General features: G+C 40.1%; 1 protein-coding gene across 4 annotated transcripts in view; it reads left to right on the top strand.

Annotated features, from left to right (window-relative positions):
- Positions 1-18,723, top strand: part of TMEM131 (transmembrane protein 131) — a 245,049-nt gene that overhangs the window by 145,312 nt on the left and 81,014 nt on the right. For all 4 annotated transcript variants that reach the window (XM_071208711.1, XM_058278126.2, XM_071208710.1 and 1 more), the window contains exons 6-11: positions 2,556-2,672; positions 4,143-4,265; positions 8,124-8,204; positions 9,955-10,105; positions 10,204-10,260; positions 11,103-11,164. In XM_071208711.1, coding sequence (XP_071064812.1) covers positions 2,556-2,672; positions 4,143-4,265; positions 8,124-8,204; positions 9,955-10,105; positions 10,204-10,260; positions 11,103-11,164 — 591 coding nt within the window. The remainder of the gene's footprint in view (positions 1-2,555; positions 2,673-4,142; positions 4,266-8,123; positions 8,205-9,954; positions 10,106-10,203; positions 10,261-11,102; positions 11,165-18,723) is intronic.

Raw genomic sequence — 18,723 nt, 5'->3', positions numbered from 1 at the left:
CAGTCTAGGTGGGTGGTCAGGGGGGTACTGGGAAGGGGACGTGTGGCAGCGGCTTGGTGGGGCGGGGGAGTGGATGATCTGGAGGAAGAGCATTGCAGCGGGGGAGTGGCCTGGTGTGCAGAGAGGACAGTGTGGAGGGGCGTGCAGAGGGGCCAGAGTGAGCCAGAGTGAGGGCAGGAGCAAGGACTTCACTGTGGTCTGCAGCGAGATGGGAAAGCATGGAGGATTTTGAGCAGAAGAATGAAGTGATAATATGTTTTAAAGGATTACTGCTTTATTGAAAACAGGTTGAAGAAGGGAGCTGTAGCAATTTGATATAGTGATGAATTCCAAAAGTAGATGTTGGATTATGATTGTAAACTGGTCTGTACCCGGGCATGGTTAAATTATTAGGGCTCTGATGGGGCCATGTCAGTAGGGTGTTGAGTCCCCGCCCCTTGGTGGGTGGGACTCAGATAAAAGGCATGGCAAGGACAGAGTTGGAGTTTTGATGTTGGAGTCTTGAGCTGGAACCCTAGAACATAAGCACACAGAGGAGCTTGGTGGTGAGGAAAGAGAAGCAAGCCACAGGAAGAGAGGAACCCTGAGCCCAGAGAAGGGCAAGCCCCAGAAGAGATGAGCCCAGGAAGCCTGAACCCAGGTAGACGTCGGCAGCCTTCTTGCCCCAACACATGGAAATAGACCTTGGTGAGGGAAGTAATTTATGCTTCATGGCCTGGTAACTGTAAGCTCCTACCCCAAATAAACACCTCTTATAAAATCTTAACAGGTTTGGTGTTTTGCATCAGCGCCCCTTTGGCTGACTAATATAGGTGCTATGGCAAGTACCGCACGATGAGTGAAATGCAGTGGGCTTAAGCAAGCGTTTGTGGTCTCACGGCCAGCGGCCCACGTCACAGTGTCGGCAAGGCCATGCATGCTGCGCAAATCGGTAGCTTGCAGCAGATGCGGTCGTCTGTCACGTGGCAGTCTACTTCATGCCCTCCTCCTGTGGCTTCTCTGACTGTGTCCAGATTTCCTCTTTAAGGCCCACTTTAATTGTTTGATCCCATCTATACAGAATCATTGAAGATACTTCTTACAAATGAGCAGGACTTTATCTGTTTCTTTTTGAGTGAGCCTTGTCAGATTGTCTTCAAAAGAATGTGTCCATTTATTCTAGTTATTGTGTTTATGGACTTAAAGCAGTTTGTAATATTCCTTTATTATCTTCTTAATGTGTAAAAGATATTAATGTCCACATTTTGCTCCTGATAGTTTTTACTTCTCTGCTTTTCTTGGCCATTCTGGCTAGGGTTTTACAGTTTTATGGACCTTTTTGAAACTTAAGCCTTGGGTTTTATTTTTTTGTTTGCTTTCTATTTCATTAATTTCTGTTCTTATCTATTATCTTCTTCCTTTGCTTGCTTTGGGTTTAATTTACTCTCTTCCTAGTTTCTTAAAATGGAAACATAGATTATTAACTTGAGACATTTCTTTCCTAAATATACTTTAACTCTGTACATCTACCTCAGAATATTGCTTTTGCTGTAGTCCACAAATTTTGATATGTTGTGATTTCATTTTCAGTCTCTTCGAAGTGTGTTCTAATTTCCCTTGTTACTATACTTTCGATCTATGTGTTATTTAGAACTATGTTTTTTAATTTCCAACTATGTAGGGATTTTCCAAAAGATAACTTTTTAAATTGATTTCCAACTCAGGTTTGTTACAGGTGGAGAGCCTACTTTATATAATTTCCATCCTTTTAAATTTGTTAATGTTTAAGGCCCAGAGTATGATCTATCTTGGTCAAGGTGGTATAAATGTCAGTTAAGTCAAGGCGGTTGAAAATATTGGTGGCTTTATATATTAAAATGCATTGTACAGCTTTATTGATGACAGACAAAATTCAATCACTTGAACTTCATGGAGCTTCCCTCTTATCTTTTTGTAATAAAATTTTATTTTGCTGACAGCAGTGACATCTCAGTCTGCGCATGTGATAACAGGAGTGAGTTTCTGCAAATGCTATCACCCCTGCCCTCTTTCCTAATTTTAAATTGCTGGGACATTTTATGCCTCGTGTGTCCTGTGTGAATGGGTGGCAGGGTGTAAGACCTGGGCTTATTTGTTCTTGGAAGAGTACAAAGAGTTGCTAGATAATAGAATAGTATATCTGTAGGAAAATCGCAGCTTCAGCTCAACTTCAGCTTGATTGTCTGATGACAAAAAGCCTATAATTAATCACTTCATTCCAGCCTAGTGAGTGTTGAATGAACAGAGTCCAAAGATAACATCTGTGGTACAGGGTTTGAGCTGGTAATTGACAAAAATATATAACTGTAGACATTCAACATGAGGATATCTTTTTATTATTTTTCATTACATAATGGTTTGACTAATTTAAAAACTTAAATTAGTTTAAACCTGTAGGGGAAAAAATAACTAGTTTATGGAAATTATTTTAAGATGTTTGCTTTAGAGAATTTAGCTCTTTTAAATTTTGGTCAGCATGATCTGATTTTGGGGGGCGGTGCTACCAATTTAACTTTATTTTTGTTTTTCTTTTTCAGAAAATTCTTCCAGGAGGAAATACATCGTTTGATGTAGTTTTTCTTGCAAGAGTAGTAGGAAATGTAGAAAACACTTTATTTATTAACACATCTAATCATGGGGTATTTACTTACCAGGTAAGAACCTGAATAAAAATCTTTATTTTATAAGATGTAATCATCATCTCAGACCTATCATATGACAACCTTGTAAGAACTCACTTAAGAAACTCAAGGAGGGAAGCAAATGTGGCTCAAGCAATTGAGCTCCCATCTACAACCTGGGAGGTCCCAGTTTCAATTCCCAGTGTCTCCTAAAGAAGACGAGCAAGACAGCAAGCTGACACGACAGCCTGGTGTGGTGAGCTGACACACAAGATAGCACAAGAGACACAAGGAGGAAACATAATGAGAGACTCAGTAAAGCAGGGAGCAGAGATGGCTCAAGCAATTAGGCACGTCCCTCTGACATGGGAGGTCCTGGTTCAGTTCCTAAAAGAAGGCTAACACACGATAGACAGACATAGCAAATGCAAACAGTGAGAGGGTGGGGAGAAATAAATAAAATAAATCTTTAAAAAAGAAAAAGAAAAAATGTCAGAGTTTAGACTGAGCATTTTATACTGAATGGTGGTCCACAGATTTGGAAGTTGATGTTTTGGGGGCCAGAGCCCCTGTAGCCAGAGTGATCTTTTGTGAACATAAGTCAGATCTAATCAAGGTCCCTATGTAAAACCCTATCTCTTCTATAGCTCCAAGAGTAAAATATAAACTGAGCAAAGCCAACAAGGGTGTGAGGGTCTGGCTACCGTGTCTCTCCACCTCGGCTCCGTTTCGCCACGCTCCTGCTCTTACTCCTAGGCGCGAGCAAGCCACAGCCTCCCTTGACTCCTGCCCTTTGCCTGACCACGCTCCCAGTGCTGGCTCTTCTCCTCCCTCAGATGGCATCAGCTCACTCCCCCTCTTCAGAGAAGACTGCCTTGGCCACTCTGTGTAAAACGTTATTCCCATCCTCACTCCAGCCAGTTCATCTGGATCACATCACACTTCTTTTTGTGCATTTTATTGGTTGCAAGTCTGCCCCTCCACACTAGCGTGTAAGTCCTGAGAGTGCAGACACATTATCTCTCTGCTTTGCTGTTGAACTGCTCACTGCCATGTGTGCTTGTACCTCACATGCCGGAGCACTCAGTCAGCGTCTGTCGTTTCAACACTGGGTCGTGCTGTCTCGGCTTCAGAGTGTTGCCCTGAAGACTCCACATTTTAGAGAGATTATCTGGCCCATAGGTCCCATCTTCTCATAGCCAGAGCAGGAAGATCATCTTTCAGTTCCGCACTTTTTTCTTTTGTCTATTCTGTGACTTCAGGAAGGATTGCTATCATTTAATTTCCAGTAAGTTGTAAAAATCATTTCAAATGCAAATATGTATAGTAAATCAAATACATTCCCAAATCAAGTATAGAGCCTACATGTGTGTTTTTATAAAAAGGAGATTAAGATTGTTTCCATCTAAATTAGATTCCCTAGTCTCCCTTCATCAGAGTTATAACTATAAAAATGTTAGTTGTAAAAACAACTCAAATTGCATCTTTTCTCCTTTGAAACAGGTATTTGGTGTTGGAGTTCCAAATCCATATCGACTGAGGCCCTTTCTCGGGGCCAGAGTCCCCGTGAATAGCAGCTTCTCCCCTATAATAAGCATACACAACCCTCACAGCGAACCGTTGCAGGTGAGTGTCACGGCCAGAGTCCCTGGGAATAACAGCTTCTCCCCTGTAAGTAAGCATACACAGCCATCACAGGGAGCCTCTGCCGGTGAGTGTGTCAATGGCGGTTTGCATGAGATCTCAGCTTGTTTCACTCTCAAGACCATTTAAAATAAATGGGATTTTTAAGGCACTGTCTTATAGAGGTAATCAAGAAGGGCATTGCTTTTGCTGTAGCTTATCATAGTCTGAATTTGGGATTTGATTTTGGAACAATTGTTAAAATGAATGTGGCCTCTGTGGTGTTGCAGTTTAGGGAACTCTATTTAAGAAGAATTTTTCAGGTGCTGAACAGGGCTGCCACTTTTCTAGCTTCTAAGTCCCTTCTGGCCCAATGTGAGTTCTGACTTACTTCTATTAAGAATAACTTTTTGATGATGACAGTATATATATATTACAATCCAAGGAAGGGGTAATACAGGATAAAAAGGAAACAAATATTTTAATTAAAGAAAAATCCAGCTCCTTATCCTTCCTAATCTTCTGGTTGTAATTGTTGGCAGATATCAAACAAACCCCTCTTCACCAGCTCCTTGTGTCTTCCACAGTGAGCATGGCCGGCGCCCTCCTTCAGAGTTCCTAAAATCCCCACCCCCTGTCTCCACCGTGCTGCCCCGTAGCTCTGAGTGTGCTGTCTGTGCTGCAAGGAGATCTGGGTGCTTTCCTGAGTAGTTCAGAGGAGCTGCCCTCTGGGCCCCCAGCATTAGTGGGGACCAATCCTGCCAGGTGTGCGGTGGCTTGGAAGAGAGGCACTCTCTTGTAGCAGCTGCAGGGCTTCGGCAACCAAAATTGTCATCCCAGAACTCCCTGGTAGAAATGTTCACAAACAATAAAAGGGAAGAAAATGAAGAAGACAAGGAATTTTCAGAGCCTGAATAGTGAAAAATGTAGGAATTATTTGTTAAAGTACCAAGAAAGGTTTTTTACCAACACTTGACTGACGTAAAAGATAGTGACTAATGAGAATACTCTGCCCAAATTTTAATTTCTTTAGCTAGATAAATTTTCCATTTTAGTGGAAAATGGCTCATGTCCAGATTTTATAAGTAAAAAGGGATGCATACATTTTTCCGCTTTTCTTCATTGTTTGCTCATTTATTTATTTATTTGTTTGGTTTTTTTTGCAAAGAAGTAAAGAGTTTATTAAGAAACAAGAAAAGAGTGCACAGTCGTAGTCCTAGAGTACACAGTCCTCTCTCCCTCCCTCTCTCTCTGTCTGTCTGTCCGTCTCTCTCTCTCTGGTTGTCACGACCACAGCTTGCAAACCTTGCTTCCTGCATGGGAACAGGGAAGGGTTTAGGACTTGGCAGATGTTGGTCAATCTGCAGTTGTAAGTAGCCTTACAGTTTATTTCTTTTCTCCTCAGCCTTTGAAACTCTCAAACTCTCATCCAGAGTTACCTCTTTGAATTCAATACTACTTTTTTCTTTTATTCTTTAGTTATTTTCCAGTTATAAAGTTATTTTCCAGTTATAACATTTTGTTCAAAAAGATTTACCACAATGGATTTTTCACCAGCACATAGCAGAGCAAATGGAAAACCTAATTTGCCTTCTTAGAACTAATATAGATTACCTTGAAGGCACAATTAACCTGAGTGTCCTGTAATATGTTACACTGTTGTTAGTCTTTTTCAAATTTCAGAAAACATAAAATAAGAAGATGCATCTGCTTTGTTCATTTACAACACAAAAACATGAATATGTTCTCATTGAGAAAACTGTTAATAATTCAAACATGCATGAAGCAAATGTCTGTTTGACCTTCCTTCCAATCTGACACTGTCCAGTAGAGGTTCCTGTGATGATGAAAATGTGCTGTATCTGTGCTGTACAGTGTAGTCCCCACTCACCACGTGTTGCCCGTTGAGCCCGCAAATTGTGGCTAGGGTGACTGAGGAGTTCAACTTCTAATTTTCTTTTAGTTCAGTTAATGTAAATTTAAATAACAATCTGTGGCTGGTGGCTGTTAGGTTAGAAAGTGCAACTCCAATCCGAAACCATTCCTCAAAGATGCCACTTGTACCATCTTGGTGTCTGTCATTTCAAATTTTTTTCTTTTCATTTGCATGTGCACATGTGGCACAAGAAATAAACATTTTATCTGGTGGAGATATTATTTTCTACATACACGATATTATGTATGTATTGTGATTTGCTTCCTTAATGATTTTAAAGCATTTTAAATGAGGACAAATAGTACTACAAATCAGGAATGTGTCCTACTTTAGTTTTAATGTAATCTTCCCGTTGTATACTTTAGCCTTCTTCTGTCCCCATTTCCTTATTTTTTCCCCTTTTATCAGTAGGTTACCTTTTAATGTTCTGTTTCCAAGCATTGTCATGCTTGTTTCCTTCCTTTATCTTGAAAGATTAAATGAAACAATATGTGATGCTTTCTGGTTCAGGAAGAATCCTACAATTACCCTATCGGTTAAGGTGTCAGTAATATTAATGCATGGGTAATATGGAAGAGCAGTGTAAGAAATCAGAAGGCAAGCAGTAATACTCAAACCCTTAGCTCACCAGTCTTTGCTAAATGCATTACTTCAGTGACGGCATACACACCAAAACAAAAACCCTTTAAACTTATGTTAGATGAAGTATTGCCATTGTTCCTGCCTTGTCCTTTTTTATTTGTTCCTGAAGGACCTTTGTGATAAAGCAAGTGAAAGTTGTCCATCCATTCTCTTACTTCTCTCTAAACTTGCATTTAATTATATATATTACTTCCTTTTAAGAACCAAGGTTACCTGCCCTAGAAGAAAGTCTCCTCTGCCATTTGATCCATTCTGTTCCTAGGTGTTCACTCAAGAGAAACGAACTCAGATTCCTACACAAAGACTTATACACAATATATAGAGCAGCTTATAATAGCCAAAAATTATAAACAACCCAAATGTTCTTCAATCAGGGAATGGATGGAAATGGTGATATATCCATAAAATAGAACAAGAGTGAACTGTTGACATGAACAGCAACATGGATGATCTGAAGATAATTACAATGTGAAAGAAGTCCAAAAAAAGAGTATATTATGTATGATTCTATTTATATAAACTCTGGAAGATACAAAATGTAGTGTTAGAGAAAGATCAGTGGTTGCCTGAGAATGGGAGGCAGTAGAGAGGGACAGATGGATTGCAAAGGGGCAATGAGGAAACTTATAAGGGTAATGAATATATAGTTATCTTAATTGTGGTGATGGTTTCATACCTATCAGCATATGTCAAAACTAATCAGGTTGTATAGTGACATACATGAAATATATGTAGTTCATTATATACCAATTACACCTCAATAAAGCCATTTTTAAAAAATCTTGGGTGTGGGAACCAACCCCATGGAGATTAGCAGTACTGTGATTTTGCCACCAGTAGAAACCAGATATTTTCATACTGTATTATAATTGTTGCGTGTATCTCAGAATAATACTTAATACTCATTACTATTTCAAAATTAAGTTATTAGACCTGCTTCTAGATCTTGTTATAATATGTGAATAAAGAAGCACTTGTATTTCTAATACTTGATAATTTTCATAAATTACTTCATTTGGAAAAAAGAAGAAGAAAGGTCCTGTGGATGGGTTTTCTAAAATCCAATGCCTGAAACCATTGCACTGTTTCTAAGTTTGATATTTCAGAGTTACTTTATTTTAGTTAAAAATACAACCACTGTTTGCCCATGTGGGGACACGGTAATTATCCTATGCTTCTATCTGGTAAGCGGTCAGGGTGCCGAGTCGGTTTCTGTGTAGTGGTGGCCACTTGCATTCAGGCTGTGGCGTGGAGCTAAGTCCTCAGGTCCTCTCTTGTCACAGGTCGTGGAAATGTACTCCAGTGGAGGAGATCTGCACCTCGAACTTCCCACGGGCCAGCAGGGAGGAACCAGGAAGCTGTGGGTGAGTGCGCTCAATTACTTAACCCCTTACCTCCTTTAACTATGGTCTTAATGTTAAATTTGCATCAAGTATTTTTTTGAAAATGTCATGGGGGAGTGAGAGAAATGTATAAGGAGTAATTTTTGGAAAGAGTAGTGAGTAAAAGTGGCAGAAGCTTGAACCTACTATCTGGAAAGGAAGAGATTTCAGCTGTTCTTTCTCAGAAGTGTATTGCTTGAGTTGCTCTGGAGCTAATTGTATATAGTGTGCTTTACACTAAGATTAACAACAATGACAGAACTGGAAAGGATCTGTCCTAATTTTGAAGGTAGAGACTTGAATATTCAGATTTGTTGTTAATAGAGAAGGTGATACTTGCAGAGGAACCAAGTCAGGCACCTTAGAAATCTTTAAATTCTTAGGTGATCTGTGTTACAGATAAGCATCCACCTTCAATATTGTTGAATATTCAAGGAAATTGTGGCAGTGATTTCTTGCCATCTGAGAGGTTTTATTTGTTTTGTTATTTTTTAATACTTTGAAGGAGGGGAAAGACAGGTATGGTAAATGAAGTTCTTGAACCAAGGCCGTTCATATCACTATTCATCTGTAATTGGAGAAAAGAAACACTGACTTTACCACTACAGATAAGTTAGGAGGGTAAAAGTCTCTCTATTAATTGCTCCATTACACACATAAGTCCCTTGATTCTGTCTCTTGAGCAGTCTCAACCAGGAAAGTGATGTGGACTTGACCTTTTTTTTCCCTTCAGGATGTTGCTTTGAACATTTAGACATAAATTTATGTTACACTTTTGTTAGTTCCCAAGATGTAGAAGATTCTGAATAGTTGAGAACAGTAATGGAGCATGAGTGACATAATGCTTTAGTACTCCCAGTAGCTACAAAACAGATTTAGTAGTTTTCATTCCTACAAACCCGGAAGGAGGGGGAATATTCAACTGGCCTTTGGTCTTACTCCAGCCCATTTGGGGGCATGAAAAACCCTAGAGCCTGAGTCAGCTCCCTATTCATGGGGAAAGAGGTAGCCCATCTCTGCGGATCCCTGGAGGGTTCCAGTCACCTGCTTCCTGGTTTGAGGCTACAGGATACAGAGAGGTAAATGAAGTTACAGAACAGGGATTTCTTAAAATATGCCAGAAAGGCATATGCAGAGAAATTCTGATGACCCCAAGGAAGCCAGATGTTCTAAAACCCAGAAAAGACAACACAAAAAACATTTCAGTGAGTCTTTTTTCTGAGGTCTGTGTGAGTGTTCTCTTTATTACATGCTGAAAATGTTTGCTCTGCATACATGCAGAGAGCCTCACAGAATGCAGCTGGCTGGCTTCATCTGGGAAACGCTGCATTCCCTTGTTAGGGTTTAAATGAAAGGCAAGCAGAGTCTAAGACATTTCTACTAGGTAGAGGATTTCAGGACTGAATTAAATACCCAGGCACTACCGGCACATTAAAGAGCAGATTTTATAGATGAATTCTGTCTTCTCATGATGATTTTGCAACTGACGATCTGTTTTCTGTACTTTTCTCACTTTATAAATTATATTTCATCAATTTTAATATACACATATTTTTATATTTTAACATTCTCCAAAATAAGTGTGCATGTTACAACCAGTAGGATATATCTATTTAAACGAAGATACATAATTTTTTTCCTTAGTAGGTACAGAAAATAACAAACATTTCAATTCACAAATTCAGTAAAATATGAGAGTTTGCAGCATTACAAAGACTGTGTTTATTGTCAGGAAATTCCACCTTATGAAACCAAGGGAGTGATGAGAGCCAGTTTTTCGTCTAGAGAAGCAGATAATCACACAGCCTTCATAAGAATAAAGACTAATGCTTCAGACAGCGAAGAGTTTATCATTCTTCCTGTTGAGGTTGAAGTTACAACAGGTTAGTGGAAAACAGAAATAATTGCCTTTTTTTTTTTTCAGTATATTTTACTTCGGCGAAGCAAAATATAATTGTTTACTTTTCTTTTTTCCCCCAAGCTCCTGGAATTTATTCCTCAACTGAAATGTTAGATTTTGGTACACTACGAACACAAGGTAAAAAATCCTTGCACTCAGTGCTGAGTGGCTCTATTTTAGCTACTTTGAAATTCAGCTTTAAAAGTTATTTCTCAGTAAGTTGCATGATTTTGTAGAAATTTGCTTTGGGGAACTTGGCCTTTACAAATATATCTCCAGTTCTCTGAGAGTCTTGCTTACCAGGTAGGAAAACAAGGTCATGAGACAGCTCAAGCGAAGCCTTCTAATGGAAGATCAAGGCTGAAGTAGTTTTGAGTTTCTCAGTCCAGTTCCTCAGTTATTCAGTTATGCAGAACGTTTTTTTTTAAAGTAGTAAAATAAAGGTAAATCAAAAGATTTACTTGTAGTTGTTTGTTTAGGTGTGGATTAGTTGCATTATGATAACACAATGTTAAGAATTTGTCCCAGGTGTTCACAGATTTTTTAATTGAAAACAGCAAGATAGAGATTTAAGGAAATGTAGGAATATCTGTCATTTGGGGTTTATTTGGACATAGATAACTAAAATTTATTCAGGTTTGAAAATCCTATTTTTAAAGTTAAATTTGATTTTACTATAAAAATTTCACAGTGGCATTATTAACCTCTTTCATTATGCTTTGCTAGAAAAGTAAAATACCAACAAAAAGGTCTTTTTTCCCTGAAAAACTTGGGAATTTAATGGGGGGGGGTTGTTTGGTTTGGGTTGATTGTTTAGGAGGGGGCAGCTCTTACCCAACATCTAAATGAGTAACTAACTGTTTCTTCTTATTAAAGTGGTTATCTTCCATTTCACATCTTCAAATAGATTCAATATGGTATCTATTAAGATAAAATTTTAACTTGCTATTTTAAAGCACACTTTTCCTCAATTTTGACAGATCTGCCAAAAGTTTTAAATCTTCATTTATTGAATTCAGGAACAAAAGATGTACCAATAACAGTAAGTGTTTACTTACATTTTTTCTAATTTTTTATATCTTTTATTTTAACTTATGACAGAGTTATAAAAAGAAAACCCTCGCTCTAAAGAAATTTCATTTGTGTGGCCTGGCGACCCTGCGGTTCTGTGTATGTCCTGAGGAACCTGCTCTGCCTCTAACCAGCCCAGAGCTTAAGGATGATGGGGAAGGGAGACAGGCCCCAGACTTAAGTCCCTGAGGTTTCTGCTCAGGGAGAATCGTGTATGGGATAGGTGGATTCTGATCATCTTAGTATTTGTGTGCCATGTGGAAGGAGAAACAAGTTACGAGGATTCCAGCAGGTGTGGTTTTTAGCCTTAAAGCATGTGCAATTAAAAAGAAGGGAGACGAGATTAAGGTACGTTGGGAAGGGCACACAGGAAGCACAGACATATGGTAGACAGCTGTAGAATGCTTTAACCATTATCCCAGGCACCTTTTCTAATTGGCAACTGTTGTAGTTACCCTGGGGTGACCATGAACTGGGGTCCTCTCCCCTCACACCTCACACTTGCACACAGAGCAGGTGATCATTATGCATGATAGGTGGACTTGGGGTGTGTAGCAATTTGATGTTATTTATGAATTCCAATGAGAAATATAGATTATGTTTGTAAACAGATCTGTTCCTCTGGATGTGATACCCTTTGATTGTATTAGATTCAGCTAAAACATCGGATTAAATTAAGATTAGGGCTCTGATTCAACCATGTCATTAGAGTGAGCCTCAGCATTGAGTCCCAGCCCCTTGGGTTTAAAACACTTCTCACATGGAAGTAGACACACAGAAGCAGATACTCAAGAAGAGAGAGTGCTCCATAGACGTGGCCCCAGGAAGAGAGATGAGCCGGATGGTCTACAGCTGACCTTGCTGAGAGACGAGAGCAGCTGGGCCCAGAAAGAAACAAGCTCCAGGGAGAGTGACGAGCCTTATGCCAGGTTACAGCTGAAATTGGAAGAAGCTGGGCCCACAGAGCCTTAAGAGGAAGAAGGAAGGCTGAACCCTCACAGACATCGCCCGCCATCTTGTATCAATATGTGGCAACAGACTTTGGATGAGAAAGTACCTCTTATGGTACCTTGAGTTGGACTCTTAGGGCCTGCTAACTGTAAGCTTCTACCCCAAATAAATACCCATTATAAAAGCCAACAGAGTTCTGGTATCAGTACTCCTTTGGCTGACTAATACAGCCAAAGTATTACATGGTTGTAGGCACCCCCCCCCCCCCCCCAAAAAATAGTCATGCCCACATTGTGCCATGGTCCGGCAACCTTTCCTCCTAGTAAGGTCCACAAAATACATACACGGGGGATACTAAGAAGCGAAAGCAGTAAACTTTTTATTGTGGCCTATGCTTATGCCAGTCAGCCTGGTAATTTGAGGTTGAGACTTAAGGAGCTCCATCTATGGCGAGGCCCGTACTTGACTGCCTGCTGATGGAGGAGACCAAAGAGAGGGTCAGCCATGGACAGACTGCGAGAAGTATGTGTGAATGACCACAGTAACCACGTCCACTTCGCAGGGGCCTGCTCGCGGTGAGATCTTGGCACCTGGCCTCAGATCTCTGCCTCCATGGTGGAAGCATTGGGGGATGGGGTGAGGGTCTGTGAAGCCCACGACTTGGCAGGGTCTGCATCCCGTGCCCCTGAGGCCCTTTTACAACTGACTAGAGCTACCCTCCTGCCGTCTAAGCAAAAACACCAGCAGCAAACGGCAGAATTATGGCTCATTTCTCTATTATTTTTCTTTATGAATAATAATCTTATGCATTTTTTAAAAAGATTTATTTATTTATTTCTCTCCCCTTTCCTGTCCGCACTCCCCCAGTTGTCTGCTCTCTGAGTCCATTCGCTGTGTGTTCTGTGTCTGCTTGTATTCTTTTTTTTTTTATCTTTTTTTTAAATATTTATTTATTATTATTATTTTTTAATTACATTAAAAAAAATATATGAGGTCCCATTCAACCCCACCGCCCCCGCTCCCCACTCCCCCCACAGCAACACTCTCTCCCTTCATCGTGATACATCCATTGCACCTGGTAAGTTCATCTCTGAGCATCACTGCACCCCATAGTCAATGGTCCACATCATAGCCCAGACTCTCTCACGTTCCATCCAGTGGGCCCTGGGGGGATCTACAGTGTCCCGTAATTGTCCGTGAAGCACTATCCAGGACAACTCCACGTCCCGAAAACGCCTCCACATCTCATCTCTTCCTCCCGTTCCCCACACCCAGCAGCCCCCATGGCTACCGTTCCCACACCCATTTCACATTTCCTCTGTGGACATTGGATTGGTTGTGTCCATTGCACACCTATGTCAAGTGAGGGCTTAGATTCCACATGGGTACTGGATGCACTCTTCCCGCTTCTAGTTGTAGACACTCTAGGCTCCATGTTGTGGTGGTTGACCTTCTTCAACTCCATGTTAGCTGAGTGGAGTAAGTCCAATAAGTCAAAGTGTAGGAGCTGAAGTCTGTTGAGGCTCTGGGCCTGGGTGTCATATTATCAGTCCAGAGATTCAAATCCCCTACATATATCTTAAACTCAGCACCAACTACAATTCCAATAAAGTAGCATGCAAGTCTTGTGAAAAGAGATCCCCTCTGAGTCCATTTCCATCACGCAGAAACACCAGCTCCAAAGAAGGGCCATCTGTCATGGCAGTGAACCCCTTCTGCCATGACCATAGAACCCGTGGGTCTCTTTATCCCTCAAAAGAACCAATACCTGGGGTTGTATCTACCTTATCTGTCTCTTAGACTCTGTTCAGTTGTACATAGGGGTATTCCTTCTGACAACCTCCAGACTCTTTTTTAGAGACTCACAGCCTTATAATCTCATTTCTCCTTTCCATTTCCCCCTTACATTAGGTCAAACCGCTTCCCGAAGTCATGTTATTATATGTAGACAGGTATATTCTGCTGTCCCGCATTGAATCTTTAATTCAAGGTCATTTTCTAGTTGCTTCTTCAGCTGGTATGTGGTAGTGATCCCTCAGTGCCAGGGAGGCTCATCCCCGGGTGTCGTGTCCCACGCTGGGGGGAATGCATCACATCTACACGCTGAGTTTGGCTGTGAGAGTGGCCACATTTGAGTAACATGAAGGCTGTCAGGAGGAAACCCCCAGGCACAATGCTACTCTAGGCCTTGTTCTTATTGCAGGTGCATAGGCTCAAAAGTGTAGCCATTAGTATCAAGAGCCCACTGTTGGGCCCTCCTTCCTTCCTGGTTCTTGCCGTTGCACCTGGAGGATTGCCGCTGCTCTCCCAGGGCCCACAACAGTGACCCCCCGGCCAGGAGCCCAGTACCCCCCCCAGCTGTTGTTTTTAATTGTTTCCACCAAGAGTATATATAGACATTACCATATACCCTGGGCATATGCCCTGTATAACTCCCTGTCAACCATATATATCCTGTCGATAACATCCCATATCAGTATTCCTCCGCTGCCATTGTTGAACCACTCTGTGATCCAAAACTTCCCGTAAAGTGAATCCCAACATAATGTCAGCTTCAGAAGAGTCTTAGATCACCAAAATTCATATATACAATATACAGTATTTCCCCAGATCCACCATAAAACCTTTTCCCTTCCACAGCAATAATCTTTTAACTTATTCATATCATATTTCCTGAAACTGATGTACAGATTCCGAAACTATAGTTTTCAAACAAGGTAACATTTGTGCTTACTATGTGGTCCATACTTTAGGTTGTACAGTTTTCTAAATTTTTTAGTTATCCTATGTTTTGTCTTATGGTTTTCATTATTAGTCTGTCGTCCCCTATATGTTTTTGGTGTAATATTAGCTGTTTTATATTCATCCTCGTGTACTCTCACATAACTCCTCTTTTGCACCCTTATTTACCTTTGTTCTATCCATTGCACGTCCATTTTCCCCTCCCCTTAGGGCCCACAACGCCTGCCAATCTAATGCCCTGGGAGCCGTCCTTTCTCACGAGAGATACAGTTCTCTCTATTTGACGGCATTAGTCTTCCCCAGGATATGGGTCCACCCCACCCAATGGTAGAACCCACCTTGGCAAAATGAGCCTTCAGCTATTCCCTCCGGAGTCCGTCCCGCATCAGACCATACCCCCTGAGCGTCCTAACCAGGTGACCCTCCTATTTATACTTTGATACGTTTTACTCAACATTTAGTTCTCATCGAACTTCTGGCACTCTCCCATGTTTGTATGTTGCCCCTCCCTCCCACCTATTTCTTGGACCATATTACCCCTCTTCCCATCCCCAGCCCCCCTCAAACCCAGAAAACCCCACCCGAAGGTAACCCCTTGCCCCCATTTTGTCCCTTCTTTGTGCTCATACTTACCCCCAGCTCATCACAGATTCCACCCCTACAGACATTAACTCGCATCCTTCCTCCACCCCCCGATTTCCAGTAAGCCACTTTTCCAGACTCTAGCTCTCTGAGGCAGTTAACTTATTTCATATCATTGAGGTCATATAGTATTTGTCCTTCAATGCCTGGGTTGCTTCACTTAACATAAGATTCTCAAGGTTCATCCATGTTATCACGTGTGATTGTAGTGTATTGGTTCTTACAGCTGAGTAGTATTCCATTGTGTGTATATACCACATTTTATTGATCCACTCATCTGTTGATGGACTTTTGGATTGATTCCAACTTTTGGCGATGGTGAACAATGCTGCTATGAACATTGGTGTACATATATCGGTTTGTGTCCTTGTTTTCAGATCTGATGGGTATATACCCAGCAGTGGTATTGCTGGGTCATATGGCAAATCTATGGATAATTTTTTGAGAAACTGCCAAACTGTCCTCCAGAATGGTTGGATCCTTCTGCATTCCCACCAGCAATGGATGAGTGTTCCCCTTTCTTCACATCCTCTCCAGCATTTGTATTCTACTGTTTTTTTCATGGCTGCCAATCTTATGGGAGTAAGATGGTATCTCATTGTCGTTTTGATTTGCATTTCCCTGATAGCTAGGGATTTGGAGCATTTTTTCATGTGCTTTTTAGCCATTTGTATTTCTTCTTTGGAGAAGTGTCTGTTTAAATCTTTTTCCCATTTTTTATATGGGTTGTTTATCTTTTTGTTTTCGAGATATATGAGTTCTTTATATATGCAAGTTATAAGTCTCTTATCAGATATATGGTTGCCAAATATTTTCTCCCATTGTGTGGGTTCCCTTTTTACTTTCTTGACAAACTCTTTTGAGGTGCAGAAGGCTTTAATTTTGAGGTAGTCCCATTTATCTATTTGTTCTTTTGCTGCTCGTGCTTTTGGTGTGATATTCATGAAGCCATTTCCTATTACAAGGTCCTGTAGATGTTTCCCTACACTGCTTTCTAAGGTCTTTATGGTCTTGGCTCTTATATTTAGGTCTTTGATCCATCTAGAGTTGATCTTTGTATAAGGTGTGAGATGGTAATCCTCTTTCATTCTTCTACATATGGCTATCCAGTTCTCCAGGCACCATTTGTTGAATAGGCCATTCTCTCCCAGTTGAGAGGGTTTGGTGGCTTTATCGAATATTATATGGCTATATACATGAGGTTCTATATCTGAACTTTCAATTCGATTCCATTGGTCTGTGTGTCTCTCCTTATGCCAGTACCATGCTGTTTTCACTACTGTAGCTTTGTAGTATGTTTTGAAGTCAGGAAGTGTGATTCCTCCTATTTCGTTTTTCTTTTTCAATATGTCTTTGGCTATTCGGGGCCTCTTTCTATTCCAAATAAATTTCATAGTTAGTTTTTCTAGTTCCTTAAAGAAGGCTGTGTTGATTTTTATTGGGATTGCATTGAATGTGTAGATCAGTTTTGGTAGGATAGACATCTTAATAATATTCAGTCTTCCTATCCATGAACAGGGAATATTCTTCCATTTATTTAGGTCTTCTTTGATTTCCTTGAACAGTCTTGTATAGTTCTCGATGTATAAGTTTTTTACCTCTTTAGTTAAATTTATTCCTAAGTATTTGATTTTTTTATTTACTATTGTGAATGGTATTTGTTTCTTAATTTCCTCCTGATCTTGCTCATTATTGGTGTATAGAAATGCTACTGATTTTTGCGCATTGATCTTATAACCTGCGACTTTGCTAAACTCATTTATGAGTTCTAGGAGCTTTGTTGTAGATCTCTCAGGGTTTTCTATATATAGGATCATGTCATCTGCAAATAATGAAATTTTGACTTCTTCCCTTCCAATTCGAATGCCTTTTTTATCTGGTTCTTGTCTCAGTGCTCGAGCCAGTACTTCCAAGACAATGTTAAATAGGAGCGGAGACAATGGGCATCCTTGTCTTGTTCCTGATTTTAGAGGGAAGGATTTCAGGATTTCGCCATTGTAAACAATGTTGGCTTTAGGTTTTTCATATATACTCTTTATCATGTTCAAAAAGTTTCCTTGTATTCCGATCTTTTGGAGTGTTTTTATCAGGAAGGGGTGCTGTATTTTGTCAGATGCCTTTTCTGCATCTATAGATATAATCATGTGGTTTTTTCCTCTCAATCTGTTTATATGGTGTATTACATTGATTGATTTTCTTATGTTGAACCACCCTTGCATACCTGGAATAAATCCCACTTGGTCATGGTGTATAATTCGTTTAATGTGTTGTTGAATACGATTAGCAAGTGTTTTGTTAAGTATTTTTGCGTCTAGGTTCATTAGAGAAATTGGTCTGTAATTTTCCTTTCTTGTGGTGTCTTTGTTTGGCTTTGGTACTAGGGTAATGTTGGCATCATAGAAGGAATTAGGCAGTGTTCCTTCTGTTTCGATTTTTTGGAATAGTTTCAACAGGATTGGTGTTAGTTCTTTCCGGAATGTTTTGTAGAATTCACCTGTGAAGCCGTCTGGCCCTGGGCTCTTCTTAGTTGGGAGATTTTTAATGACTGATTCTATCTCTTTGCTTGTGATTGGTTTGTTAAGATCATCAATTTCTTCTTTCGTCAGTATGGGCTGCTTATGTATTTCTAGGAATTTGTCCATTTCCTCTAAATTGTCATTTTTGTTGGAATATAGTTTTTCAAAGTATCCTCTTATGATAGTCTTTATTTCTGTGGGGTCAGTGGTGATATCACCTTTCTCATTTCTTATTTTGTGTATTTGCATCTTTTCTCTTTTTTTCTTTGTTAGTCTCGCTAAAGGTTTGTCAATTTTGTTGATCTTCTCAAAAAACCAGCTCTTGGTCTTGTTTATTTTTTCAAGTGCTTTCTTATTTTCTATTTCATTTAGTTCTGCTCTTATCTTTGTTATTTCCTTCCTTCTTCTTCCTGTTGGGTTACTTTGTTGTTGTTTTTCTAATTCCTTCAAATGTGCAGTTAATTCTTCAATTTCTACTCTTTCTTCTTTTTTGATATATGAATTTATGGCTATAAATTTCCCTCTCAGTACCGCTTTTGCTGCATCCCATAAATTTTGGTATGTTGTGTTATCATTATCATTTGTTTCAAGGTAGTCATTGATTTCTTTTGAGATTTCCTCTTTGACCCACTGTTTTTCTAAGAGTGTGCTGTTTAATTTCCAAATTGTCGTGTGAAGT

The sequence above is a fragment of the Dasypus novemcinctus genome, chromosome 17 (assembly GCF_030445035.2).
Source record: "Dasypus novemcinctus isolate mDasNov1 chromosome 17, mDasNov1.1.hap2, whole genome shotgun sequence".
Taxonomy (NCBI): Eukaryota; Metazoa; Chordata; class Mammalia; order Cingulata; family Dasypodidae; genus Dasypus; species Dasypus novemcinctus.
This window is presented reverse-complemented; position numbering and strand designations above follow the sequence as displayed.